The 14,131-nt window shown below is 44.3% G+C and overlaps 1 protein-coding gene across 1 annotated transcript in view; it reads right to left on the bottom strand.

The window, feature by feature from the left end:
• Positions 1 to 14,131, bottom strand: part of LOC121579786 (spectrin beta chain, non-erythrocytic 4-like) — a 36,430-nt gene that overhangs the window by 6,061 nt on the left and 16,238 nt on the right. Inside the window, exons 3-14 of the mRNA XM_041894682.2 lie at positions 13,842 to 14,072; positions 13,384 to 13,473; positions 12,831 to 13,109; positions 12,475 to 12,605; positions 12,027 to 12,231; positions 11,490 to 11,735; positions 11,007 to 11,141; positions 10,360 to 10,601; positions 7,145 to 7,283; positions 3,333 to 3,417; positions 1,726 to 1,955; positions 112 to 1,448 (exon numbers count right to left, since the gene is read on the bottom strand). Of these exons, the coding sequence (XP_041750616.1) occupies positions 112 to 1,448; positions 1,726 to 1,955; positions 3,333 to 3,417; positions 7,145 to 7,283; positions 10,360 to 10,601; positions 11,007 to 11,141; positions 11,490 to 11,735; positions 12,027 to 12,231; positions 12,475 to 12,605; positions 12,831 to 13,109; positions 13,384 to 13,473; positions 13,842 to 14,072 (3,350 nt within the window). The remainder of the gene's footprint in view (positions 1 to 111; positions 1,449 to 1,725; positions 1,956 to 3,332; positions 3,418 to 7,144; positions 7,284 to 10,359; positions 10,602 to 11,006; positions 11,142 to 11,489; positions 11,736 to 12,026; positions 12,232 to 12,474; positions 12,606 to 12,830; positions 13,110 to 13,383; positions 13,474 to 13,841; positions 14,073 to 14,131) is intronic.

The raw sequence follows: 14,131 nt of genomic DNA, 5'->3' as shown, positions 1-14,131 counted from the left end.
ACCAGACAAATTATAATAACTTTTTTGTAATGAGCTTGTTAAATGAGTTGCCACAAACAAACAGCACAGTGAAGCACTGCTGAGGTTATGACCAGGCAGTCCTGGACTCACGTTGAGCGTTTGTCGGAGCCTTCCTTGGCTGACTCCATGTCGCTGGAGTCATCCTGCCTCGGTGTCCTCGCCTTCCCACTGCCCTCCTGCTCGCTAGACGACTGCCTCTCCAGGCGTCGCCTATAGCGCTCCTGGCGCACAATCATTGGCAGCTCGTTGAGCCGCGCCTGAATCTCCTGTTCGCTGGAGGTCTGCCGACCCAGCTTGTACTCCCTCTCTCGCCGCAGGTGGTCCATCTGGGGGTCAGAGCGGCTGCCGCGGGGGTCCCTCTGGAGCCTGCCGTGGAGCAGATCCAGGCCAGACTCTGGCCCGATCATGTCCACCATGGGGATGTCCCCAAACTGTTCCCTCTGCGCCCTGCTGGCCTCCAGGAGGGGGTTGACAGCCTTGTGCATGTGGTTGATCCTGGGCTGCATGCAGTCGGCTTTCAGATGCTGCCACGCATACGCCATTTTGGGGTCCATGACCCCACCGCTTTGAGGCAGATAGCTAGAACTACCCATACCCCCACCACTTTGAGCCAGGTAGCCTGAACTACCCATACCTCCACTACCTTGGATTTGCGCAAGGTAGCCTGAACTACCCATACCCCCACTACCTTGGTGTTGTGCAAGGTAGCCAGTACTTCCCATACCCCCACTACTTTGATTTTGCGCAAGGTAGCCTGAGCTACCCATACCACCACTGTTATGATTTTGTGCAAGGTAGCCTGAGCTACCCATACCACCACTACTTTGATTTTGCGGCAGGTAGCCTGGACTACCCATACCCCCACTACTTACATTTTGCGGCAGGTAGCCTGGACTACCCATACCCCCACTACTTAGATTTTGCGGCAGGTAGCCTGGACTACACATACCCCCACTACTTTGATTTTGAGGTAGGTAGCCTGGACTAACCATACCCCCACTGCTTTGATGGTTCAGTCCAAGGTAGCCAGAACTATCCACTGGCGGGGGGCCAGTCTGATGGTTCCCTCCAAGGTAACTGGAGCTGCTGTCCACTCCTCCACCGCCTGGATGGTTCAGTCCAGGGTAGTTGGAACTCTCCAATCCTCCGCTGCTGCTCTGATGGTCCAGTCCATGGTAACCAGAGCCATTTATGACAGGAGTGTAGCTGGCTATGGTAGAACCCAACCTTTGGGCTGCAGAGGAGGCAGACATCTCCAGACTGGTCTGCTTGGGCCTGGGCTCGATATGCACCTGGACCGTCTGTCTCAGCAGAGTTGAGGTAGCAAGGGGAACAGTCGGAGTGAGACAGGATGATGGGAACATCCTCCGACTGGAGAGTGGCGTTGGGGAAGGCTTGCTGCTCTGTTCTTCTCTCAGCTTTTCTGCCTGAGAGGAGAGATTGAAGTGAACTGTAACCTCAAATGTAACAGTAAAACAACTAGCAAGTTTACTGCACAAAGACTTGTCTTATAAATTATTGAATCAAATGTCTAATTAAACCCTTTGAGCTAAGAAAAATAACAAAATCCTAATGGTTATGTTAGACAACAGACATAAGTAAATACTTAAGTAAAACTTCAGTAAATCTGCTTTGTCACCAGACAGTGCCAACAATTACGAGCCAGCCAGTAGACTGTCTGTATCTATCTAAAGAAAGGCTTACGTTGGAGAGCTGTCTCAGTGAGCTGAAGCGCTCTTTCCAGGTGGCTGCAGCATTGCGGAAGGCCTCGTGGCGGAGAATGAGTTGCTCCACCTCATCAGTCTGGGCCTGGGCATCTCCTCCAGACCTCCCAGCCTCCCTGGAGGTGGAGCTGGAGCTAATCAGGGGCTCCTTGGCCTTCAGCCAGGCCTCCGCCTTCACTGTCTCCTGGGCATACTGGAACTGATCCTTCTCTGAAGGAAAGAAGAAGAGATAGGCATGCTTAATTCGATAGTCCTTATTACAGTCTTTGAACATTCACCGAACCTCATATACTGTATACATTTATCCTGCATGGGCGTGAATTGGTCTTCCATTGACATAAATGAATGATTTACATAAAAGTCTGAGTTTCACGTGGTTATCTCAACTCTGGCTAGGTCTTGTGTTGATGTTGTATCAGATGTATTTGATGGCTGTACTGTTTTGTAAAGTGTTATCTACACACTTAGAAAATATGTTTCTTCAAGGGTTCTTTGTTAAGGATGAATGGTTCTATGTTGAACATAATGACTCAAAGAACCCTTTGAGCCTTTCAATGGTTCTTTGCAGTTTAGAAAATTGTTATTTTAGGGAAATTCAAATGTAGGGGCGGTGGCTCATTTTAATATTTTGGGGCGTAGTTTGCGCTAAGCTCTTTTTGTGCAACTGTGAGTGAGAGTGTCATTCCAGTGGATCTAATGTGTTGTGTTACGTCATTACAATGGTAAATATGACTATGGACAGTTATGGTGTCTTGTGACTAAATCAGTGGTTCCCAATTATCTACTTAGGGACCCCCAGCTGTTTTACAGCTAGCAAACCTGATTGAACTTGTGAATTAACACAATAATAACACCTATGGAATTTTAAGAAACTGTATGGTTCTTCAAAAGGTTATTTGTAGAACGTTTGAGATTGAGAAAAGTTATTTATAGAACAATTCTCCATAAAGGTTCTATAAAATAACCATTAAAAACGTGTTTATATAGCACCAAAAAGGGTTGTAACCATAGCAGAACCATTTTAAATTTTTTATTTTATTTGTTTATTTTTGTTGGGGGGTAGATCAGCTTTAATATAGCAGATAGATTGTGGCTTCCATCAATGTAATTGTCTGCATCATTTCCAATCCCCCATTAAGTTTTTAAAAATATATATAAAATATGTATTTATTTTTAAATATATTTTCCTTTATTATTTTCCCCTAACCCTACCATCCCTCCCCTAATTGGAGTAAACTAATGGACAACAACTCTTAGGCTTCTACTTCCAGCTTATACATACTATGTACATTTTACGGACCGCTATGGTATCAAGCCAAATAACCCTTATTTGATACTATATATAACTATTTATTTTAGTATGAAACGATTGTTGAAGCCAACACACAAACATAAATATTAATAGTGAAAGTCGTGTTGTTCACAAAAACTGTGCAGTGTGAAGATGCCTGTGTTGAGGCACAATCTAAAACCAGTACTCTCGAGCACAAGCCCTTCCATTGTTCCATATAAAAAAAAATGTTCAGTGCTGCCTGAAAGCTGTTTGTGCTCCCTCCACGGTGCCTGCCAGTGTAGTGAGTCACTTACTGCGCTGTAGCTTCTCCTGCTGTTTGTCCCATCTCTCAGAGAGATCCTTCTGCTTAGCCAGGAGCGCATCCAACTTCTCCTTTATCTGTGGCAAGAGAAGGAGAGAGACGGTTAGGGAGCATTCAAGATCAAAACAAATGGAATGCAACAACAATATATTAAAACATTTGACAGGGAATTTTATTCGTCATCATGTGAGGTTTAAGTGATACACCTCCATTGAAGACAAACCTACACAATATTCATTGTTCTTTTTAGATATTCATTTAGTTTTGCAGCATGTTTGAATTAATTGTGGTTTTTCTGCATACAGTGTGATGTGAAGTGTGGTTTTGCTGCATACCCAGCTAGCACATTTGGTTCCTTGGAAGATGTGGGAACGTATGTTTTTGGTTTCATATTAGTTGTGGGAACGAAGCCAGAAGTTTCCAGACCGGTAAAACAGAACACTTTTTAAACTAAACATTTATGTTTAGGTTGCAGGGAGGTTCTGAAAATGTTTTACTCTGTTTCCTTGAAAGTTTTACTGGGAGGTTTTATTAACGCTTTGAGAACGTTATTCTGAGGGTTTTTAATAACTTCCTTAAAACTTTCCCTGAATGTTTCAATAACACTGCTAGCTTATTGGGGGTTAACACAGATAAGACACATGGAAATCCATTTACTTAGGCATTAATCATGAAAACATTTCTTTTTTACATTTTAGTCATTTAGCAGACGCTCTTATCCAGAGCGAGTTAGTGAGTGCATACATTATTATTTTAAATTTCATACTGGCCCCCCGTGGGAATCGAGCCCACAACCCTGGCATTACAAACGCCATGCTCTACCAACTGAGCTACATCCCTGCCGGCTATTCCCTCCCCTACCCTGGACCAATTGTGCGCCGCCCCATGGGTCTCCCGGGCGCGGCCGGCTACGACAGAGCCTGGATTCGAACCAGGATCTCTAATGGCACAGCTAGCACTGCGATGCAGTGCCTTAGACCACTGTGCCACTCGGGAGGCACAGCATCATTGAGATTCAAACCTATAATCTTCTGTTCTCTATCCATGGAATTAGTCCACTGCGCCACAAGGATGGAGCTAGCATGCAATGGGTTTTTTTACACATACAAAGCTGTTCATTTTAGTCTATTCAAACAGACCCCATTTCCAAAGGAAACAAGTACTCATTAAGATCAGGTGTGGACAATTATTGGGTGCGGCCAACACACTTAAAGATGCACTATGCAGAAATTGTAATAGTTTGCCTAATTTCAGTTTATGTGACAAAACAAGCAAGGGTAGTGTAGAGAATAATTGTACCATCTAAACCGCTGTGAAATATATTTTCCATAACAAGAAATATTGTATTTTTAGCTGTTTGAAGCTGGTGTACAAGGCCGAAAGTAAAAGATGCAAAAACGAAACTTAAGAACAGGAAGCATAGAAATAGCACACATAGAACAGATTTACCACTTCTTAGACTTGCTTTCAATGAGAATGACAGATTTTAACTCACATTTCTATGGTCGGATCACCCAAAAAGTGACATATTACAGCTTTAACAAGTTCGAGAGGATAGAGAGAGTTTTGTTGATGCTGAGAACAGAATGGATATGTTTTTAAATAACATTCTTGGAACGTTGTCTGAACATTACTAAAATGTTCTTGTGGTTTTTATGGAAAGTTTTAACGTTCTCGGAACAATTTGAGAACATTACTTTAAATAGAATCATGAGGAAACCGGTAGGAAACGTCATGCTGAAGCACTGAAATTCCCACAAAATAAACTATTTGAGAACATTCCCAATGTCAAACCAGTTGGAGAACGTTTCATTACCAAAATGTAAATTAAATGTTTGAACTTTGAGGAACCATTCTGTTAAAATAATGAAATACCAAGAAAATAAATTTTTTTTTTTGTCAAGTTCCTTAAATGTGCTGAGAATGTTCCAAAGCAACTATCCTGCATCATTCCCAGAAACTTGTGGGACGGTTGTATGCAACAACAAAAAAACATAGGACAACCACGCTCTCACCAAGCTCTAAGAAACATGGTTCTCAGAACATTTTGTACTGGGTGGGTACAGTGAGTGGTGTGGTTTTGATGCATATAGTGTGATGTGAAGTGTGGTTTTGCTGCATACAGTGTGATGTGTAGTGTGGTTTTGCTGAATACAGTGTAATGTGATGTGTGATTTTGCTGCATACAGTGTGATGTGATGTGTGATTTTGCTGCATACAGATTCAGCGTAATGTGGTTTTGCTGTTTAATTACAGCACATTCGGAAAGTATTCAGACCCCTTGACTTTTTCCACATTTTGTTACGTTACAGCCTTATTCTGAAATTGATTAAATTGTTTTTCCCCCCCTCATCAATCTACACACAATACCCCATAATGACAAAGAAAAAACAGTTGTTTTGAAATTCTTGCAAATGTATTACAAATAGAAAAATGAAATATCACATTTACATAAGTGTTCAGACCCTTTACTAAGTACTTTGTTGAAGCACCTTTGACAGCGATTACAGCTTCAAATCTTCTTGGGTATGACGCTACAAGCTTGGCACACCTGTATTTGGGGAGTTTCTCCCATTCTTCTCTGCAGATCCTCTCAAGCTCTGTCAGGTTGGATGGGGAGGGTCGCTGCACAGCTATTTCCAGGTCTCTCCAGAGATGTTCGATCGGGTCATTGTCCTGTTGGAAGGTGAACCTTCACCCCAGGATGAGGTCCTGAGTGCTCTGGAGCAGGTTTTCATCAAGGATTTCTCTGTACTTTGCTCCGTTCATCTTTCCCTCTATCCTGACTAGTCTCCCAGTCCCTGCCGCTGAAGAACATCCCCACAGCCATCACCATGCTTCACCGTAGGGATGGTGCAAGGTTTCCTCCAGACGTGACGCTTGGCATTCAGCCAAAGAGTTCAATCATGGTTTCATCAGACCAGAGAATCTTGTTTCTCATGGTCTGAGAGTTTTTAGGTGCCTATTGGCAAACGTCAAGCGGGCTGTCATGTGCCTTTTACTGAGGAGTGGCTTCCGTCTGGCCACTCTACCATAAAGGCCTGATTGGTGGAGTGCTGCAGAAATGGTTGTCCTTCTGGAAGATTCTCCCATCTCCACAGAGGAACTCTGGAGCTCTGTCAGAGTGACCATCGGGTTCTTGGTCACCTTCTTGACCAACGCCTTTCTCCCCCAATTGCTCAGTTTGGCCGGGCGGCCAGCTCTAGGAAGAGTCTTGGTGGTTCTAAACTTCTTCCATTTAAGAATGATGAAGGCCATTGTGTTCTTGGGGACCTTCAATGCTGCAGAAATGTTTTGGTACCCTTCCCCAGATCTGTGCCTTGACACAATCCTGTCTCGGAGCTCTACGGACAATTCCTTCGACCTCATGGCTTGGTTTTTGCTCTGACATGCAATGTCAACTGTGGGACCTTATATAGACAGATGTGTGCCTTTCCAAATCATGTACAATCAATTGAATATATCACAGGTGGACTCCAATCAAGTTGTAGAAACATCTCAAGGATGATCAATGGAAACAGGATGCACCTGAGCTCAATTTCGAGTCTCATAGCAGAGGGTTTGAATACCTATGTAAATAAGGTATTTCTGTTTTTTATTTTTAACAATTTGCAAAATTTCTAAAAACCTGTTTTTGCTTTGTCATTATGGGGTATTGTGTGTAGATTGCTAATGAATTTTTTTATTTAATCCATTTTAGAATACGGCTGTAACGTAACAAAATGTGGAAAAAGTAAAGGGGTCTGAATATTTTCCGAAGGCACTGTAGGTGAGGTTGTAAGTGAGGTTGTATGTGATGCTGACCTCCTCGGAGGCTGGGTTGCCTGCGGCCAGCAGAATCTTTCCCAGCTCCGCACATTGCTGTATGGTCTTCCTACGGCCATCCATCTTGGCTTTCAGCTCACCATGCTGTTTCATCATCACCTCCGCAGAAGACGAGTCCCTGGCAGAAGCCACCCCATAGGACAGCGTCAGACAGGAGGTAAGCACAAAATACAAATGTCAGAAAAGAAGAGTGAAGAGAGGGAACTATTACCATTTTCCCTATATTGTCCTTTCCAGCATGGTTCTAGCAACTATACTGTAGATACATACTGTAACCAGGCCAGCGAAGTGCAGGTCGGCTCGGCTCTGCTAGTGTGAAAAGGGTATGTGTATAATGTTAGCCAGGTGCTTGACTAGTGGGTTCTGACAAAGCAGCTAAAGAAAGTAGGGTAAGTGAGTTATGTATCCTAAAAGATAAATCAGGACTACTTAAATACTGTGAACAAAAACAAAATCTATTTCCCTCATTTCCCACAACCAAATTAAACTGAATGGCAGATGTTAAAAGAAATTAGGTCAAGGTGACTAAGCGTTTTATTTTTAAACTAGGCAGTAAGTACAGCTTTATTGCATAACATGAACGGGACTATCTACAGTATGTGCAAGGCAAGAAGGAATTAGCTCAAATAGGGGTGCCTGAAATGGTTACTAAAATTGAAGATAACATACAGTTGAAGTCAGAAGTTTACATACACCTTAGCCAAATACATTTAAACTCTGTTTTTCACAATTCCTGACATTTATTCCTAGTAAAAATTCCCTGTCTTAGGTCAGTTAGGATCACCACTTTATTTTAAGAATGTGAAATGTCAGAATAATAGTAGAGATAATTATTTATTTAAGCTTTTATTTCTTTCATCACATTCCCAGTGGGTCAGAAGTTTACATACACTCAATTATTATTTGGTAGCATTGCCTTTAAGTTGTTTAACTTGGGTCAAACGTTTCGGGTAGCCTTCCACAAGCTTCCCACAATAAGTTGGGTGAATTTTGGCCCATTCCTCCTGGCAGTGCTGGTGTAACTGAGTCAGGTTTGTAGGCCTCCTTGCTCGCACACGCATTTTCAGTTCTGCCCACAAATTGTCTATAGGATTGAGGTCAGGGCTTTGTGATGGCCACTCCAATACCTTGACTTTGTTGTCCGTAAGCCATTTTGCCACAACTTTGGAAGTATGCTTGGGGTCATAGTCCAATTGGAAGACCCATTTGCGGCCAAGCTTTAACTTCCTGACAGATGTCTTGAGATGTTGCTTCAATATATCCACATAATTTTCAATTTTCCACAATCTATTTTGTGAAGTGCACCAGTCCCTCCTGCAGCAAAGCACCCCCACAGCATGATGCTGCCACCCCCGTGCTTCTCTGTTGGGATGGTGTTCTTCGGCTTGCAAGCACCCCCTTTTTCCTCCAAACATAACGATGGTCATTATGGCCAAACAGTTCTATTTTTGTTTCATCAGACCAGAGGACATTTCTCCAAAAAGTACGATCTTTGTCCCCATGTGCAGTTGCAAACCGTAGTCTGGCTTTTTTATGGAGGTTTTGGAGCAGTGGCTTCTTCCTTGCTGAGCGGCCTTTCGGGTTAGGACCTCGTTTTACTGTGGATATAGATACTTTTGTACCTGTTTCCTCCAGCATCTTCACAAGGTCCTTTGCTGTTGTTTTGTGATTGATTTGCACTTTTCGCAACAAAGTACGTTAATCTCTAGGAGACAGAATGCGTCTCCTTCCTGAGCGGTATGACGGCTACGTGGTCCCATGGTGTTTATACTTGCGTACTATTGTTTGTACAGATGAACGTGGTACCTTCAGGTGTTTGGAAATTGCTCCCAAGGATGAACCAGACTTGTGGAGGTCTACTTGGCTGATTTCTTGATTTTCCCATGATGTCAAGCAAAGAGGCACTGAGTTTGAAGGTAGGCCTTGAAATACATCCACAGGAACACCTCCAATTGACTCAAATGATGTCAATCAGAAGCTTCTAAAACCATGACATCATTCTCTGGAATTTTCCAAGCTGTTTAAAGGCACAGTCAACCTAGTGTATGTAAACTTTGACCCACTGGAATTGTGATACAGTGAATTATAAGTGAAATAATCTGTCTAAACAGTTGTTGGAAAAATTACTTGTGTCATGCACAAAGTAGATGTCCTAACCGACTTGCCAAAACTATAATTTCTTAACAAGAAATTTGTGGAGTGGTTGAAAAACAAGTTTTAATGACTCCAACCTAAGTGTATGTAAACTTCCGACTTCAACTGTATATACTGAACAAAAATATAAACGCAACATGTAAAGTGTTGGTCCCATGTTTCATGAGCTGAAATAAAAAATCCCAGACATTTTCCATACGCACAAAAATCTTATTTCTCTCAAATTTTGTGCACAAATTTGTTTACATCCCTGTTAGTGAGCATTTCGCCAAGATAATTCATCCATTTGACAGGTGTGGCATATCAAGAAACGGATTAAACAGCATGATCATTACACAGGTGCACCTTGTGCTTGGGACAATAAAAAGCCACTCTAAAATGTGCAGTTTTGTCACACAACACAATGCCACAGTTGTCTCAAATTTTGAGGGAGTGTGCAATTGGCATGCTGACTGCAGGAATGTCCATCAGAGCTGTTGCCAGATAATTGAATGTTCATTTCTCTACCATAAGCTGTCTCCAACGTCATTTTAGAGAATTTGGCAGTACGTCCAACTAGCCTCACAAATGCAGACCACGTGTAACCACGCCAGCCCAGGATCTCCACATCCGGCTTCTTCACCTGCGGGATGGTCTGTGACCAGCCACCCGGACAGCTGAGGAGTATTTCTGTCTGTAATAAAGCTATTTTGTGAGGAAAACTCATTCTGATTGGCTGGGCCTGGCTCCCCAGTGGGTGGGCCTATGCCCTCCTAGGCCCACCCATGGCTGCGCCCCTGCCCAGTCATGTGAAATCCATAGATTAGGGCCTACTGAATTTCTTTCAATTGACTGATTTCCTTATAGGAACTGTAACTCGTTGAAATTGTTGTATGTTGCGTTTATATTTTTGTTCAGTATATACATTACAGATACATTTCCTTTTTTATCCGTAAACTAAGCAGAGCCTATTTATCAAGTCAAGTGTCAAGAGGTATGAGATTATCAAAATGGCTGACAATTAGCATTTAGTTCAGGTAAGGAGACCTTCCATTACTTACCTTGGGTCATCCCCTCCAATCTGTCCCATGATGCCTTCCATCCACATGAGTTGCTCACGCACCACCGAGAAGAACTGCACCTTGTCTGTCACCGAGGTGACCTGCACGCGACTGGCCTCACAGGAAACCAGCAGCTCCTTCCATGCTGACATCACTTCCTGCTCTTTGCTCATGATGGCCTCAGCCTTCTCCCCGGCATAGATGGTCCTCAGCTGGGCTGCATTCTCCTGCAGCTGCCTTACCTGGAATACAACACAGGACATGTCATCTCAAATCATCAACTAATGGTTGGTCTTAAGTTTAGAATACAACCAGGTTAATCAGGTGTGCTAGCTAGGGTTGAGGCAAAAGTATGACTCCAGTCATATGGTACATACACAATATCTTTCTGTAAATGTGTCCATATTGGTATTCTATTTACTGCACTGTGTATCTTGGGGTTAACATCTTTAACGTCCTCATGCCCTCCAGGAGAATTACTTATTTGAGTGATGGGTGTTAGAGGACGCCAGAGTGCATTGATGGTCCTCTAATGTCAGAGGGGGGCATTTCACCAAATCACCTCGACTACACTCACCTGTGGACCCCAGGAAGAGTAGCTGCTGCTATTGCAACAGCTAATTGGGATCTTAATCAAATACCAATACCTGTGAGACGAGCAGCTGGAGGGCGTGCTCGAAGGAGAGCATGAGCCTCTGCAGGGTGGCAGGGTTGGCGATGCTGGCTTGGCACGCCCTTACCTCTGGCAGCTGTCTCATCTTCCCCGCAGTCTGAGCCAAGACCTACAGCACAGCACAGGACATACAGCATCATCATCATAAGACCCTCACAAATAGAACCTCACACCCGGGATATTAGCAAATCTACAGTGTCTACACTGTCTACCAGCACCTCCACCATTATGATGTTTGCTGTAATCTAATATAAATCCAGCCGAGCCATACTAGTGTTTCTCCCACCATTGTACAGGCAGGTCAGGTCTCCCTGCCTAGCTATGTTTCCCTCTGCCTAATTTGTTTTGGCTTCAATCGGTTTCAGTTGAAACATTTTGTTAAAGAGGCTCTTGATGTTGATTTGGGGGCATTTGTGCCCAGCCTAGAAAATAAACTTGGGGAATCACTGAGCTGTACCTCTTTGCAGTCAGTGAAGAACTTGTGCAGCTGGTGTGATGCTGTCAGCATCTGTCTTCGGGTCTCCATGAGCTCCAATAGGTCGGCCCATGACTCGTTCAGTCCGTCCTTCCACTCAGCTATGGTGGCCGCGTCTGTGTGGCCACAGTCTATCATCTCATTCACCATCTTATTCACCTGCTCCATCCTCTGCTGGCCTATGCTGTTGGTCTCTGAGCAGAATTTGGTGAATTTTTCCTGTAGCATCTGTGAGAGAGAGAGACCAGAATTAGCTTGGGACCAGAGTTATAGAGGTCATGTATCGTATTTTGCATGTCCATTTCATTTGTTATTTTTATTGCATTTTGTTTTGTGTCATTCAATTGTGTTTTTAATGGTACACTTTGTTGAAACACTCAAATACTTACAAAAAGTATGTTTATTGAATAAACACATGACAATGTCATTCGCCAGGGACTGATTGTGACCATCCATCATCAATTGATTGATTGATTGATTGATTGGTTCATTGCCTGATTGATTGATTGACAGACTGACCGTGACATGCTCCAGGTCTTGACCCAGCTCAGTGGAGCTGGCAACGACCTCCCGCTCAGTGATCCACTTCTCTAACTCCTCCACCTCTCTGTTGAGCTGGTACATCCAGTACTGCTGCTCCAGTTTGGTCTTCCTGTGCTCCACCATGTCCTTCAGAGACACATACAGACGGTCTATGTGGGACTGCTGCTTGGTGATCCCCTCACTGTCAAAGAGAGAGAGGGGGGATATTGAGAGGGATATTGACACAGTAGACAGTAAAATAACGGATCATTCACTGAAATTTAGTAGCCTATACAAACTGAGCCAATTTTATTTTCGGTATGGTTATTGTAAAATTCCACCAGTGAATTAGCTGTTGTTTGTGGGTATGAGTTGAAGTATCATTGAAGCATGTGTTTAGATGTAGTTTGAGCTTGGGTGTGACTGTCAGGGTGTCTGCCCGTGCCTGTCTGGGTGCCCCAGCTCCAGCTGTCGCTGACACTGCTGGGAGAGCATGCCCACTGTCTCAGCGTAGTTCTCCACCGTCGCCTCCAAGGCCAGGTGCTCCTTCAGCAGCTGCAGGGTGCTCTCCTCGTCCTACACAACAGTGGCCTCATATTAGGGACCAAATTCTTGTTCACAGAAGCATACATTTTGCAAACAAACCATCAACCAGACATGTACATTTTTTGTAAAAGAACAGGCACATTAGGCAAATCATGGTAAAAGTCCTCCGGGAGCACTGTGCACTACTAACCAATGGGCCAGTCTCATACCCAGCCTGCCAGTTCAATCTCGTGATACCATGCCACCCATACGTACCGTGCCCTTCTCCTCGTTGATGAGGTGCAGTTTCTGGCCTGCCAGCCAGGACTCGACCTTGGCCGCCTCGCTGTAGTACTGCTGGGCCTGCAGCACCACATCCAGCATCACAGACCTCCTCTCCGCCTCTAGCCTCAGCACCTCCCAAAGCTGACGTACATGCCCTGCCCCCTCACGCACAAAGTCCACCTCAGGGGTCCGCAGAGAGGCGATGATCCCCGCCCGGTCCAACACCTCCTCCACCCGCGCTTGGCGCCCCTGCAGATCCCTCTGCAGTGTCTAACGGAACAATAAGAACCAGGGGTCACATTTAGCTGGGAAAAAACACCTCGAAACAGAGTGAGGCACTTTCATAATTTGTCCAATAAGAGCTCACATTTTAGTTTTACTTTATAAAAAATGTGTGGGGGTGTGTCCTACTGAACACAACCATGGTTTAGTGTTGTGTGGGGACTGTAGTTAGATTTGAGATGAGCAGGGATAGTCATTGAGTTGATGCTGTGTTGTGAAGAGATAGTGTTGTGTGCTCATATAGAGGTAATCTGTCTCTCACCTGGTTGATCTTGACATGCTGCTGAACACTCTGCAGGTTGTTGCCGTAATCCTTAGAGGAGGCCAGAGGAAGCCGCTCCTGGATCCACAGCTATAACATCAGCAAATTGTGGTCAGTGACAGTCTGTACATACCTATCTCATTGAGAGGAGACCCTGATGGTTTAATTGATAAAGGATGGGAGACATCATAAACCTTTGACCATATAACATAATAACTATTTAGAAAAGCATATTAGAGACCTTATGAGGCTATAGGATAGAAAATAACAGAATAGATGGAGAGATGAAGGTATGCCACGGAGAGAGGGATAGAAAATGTTGTATGTGGAGGCGTCACCGGCTGGAGCGCCCTTATGTATATATTTTTTAAATGGTCTAATAAATTCAATCAATCAATCAATATAGGGAAAGAAAGGCTGGAGGCACCAGGGAGTAATGAAGTGTGTCAGTCACTCACTATCTCTTCCTCCAGGTCCTGGGCGACCTGATGCATCTCCTTGGAGGCCAGCAGGATGCGACGTCTCTCCTTCAGGGGCTCGATGAGGCGCACGATGCGGGTCTCCACCACGGCCGGCTGCTCGCCCCCTTCTCCCTCTCCACCCTTCACCAGGCTGCCTCGCTGGGGGAGGCACACCCTCTGGAGGGACCCTAGTTCCCCTACGTCCTTGTACAAGTTCCCCATCTGAGACTGAGGGAGGCCAGCCAGAGGGAAGGAGGAGGTCACGTTAGGGATAGATGATGAGAGTC

The sequence above is a fragment of the Coregonus clupeaformis genome, chromosome 13 (assembly GCF_020615455.1).
Source record: "Coregonus clupeaformis isolate EN_2021a chromosome 13, ASM2061545v1, whole genome shotgun sequence".
Lineage (NCBI taxonomy): Eukaryota > Metazoa > Chordata > Actinopteri > Salmoniformes > Salmonidae > Coregonus > Coregonus clupeaformis.
Note: the sequence above shows the minus strand (reverse complement) of the source record. Positions and strands in the feature narration are given on the sequence as shown.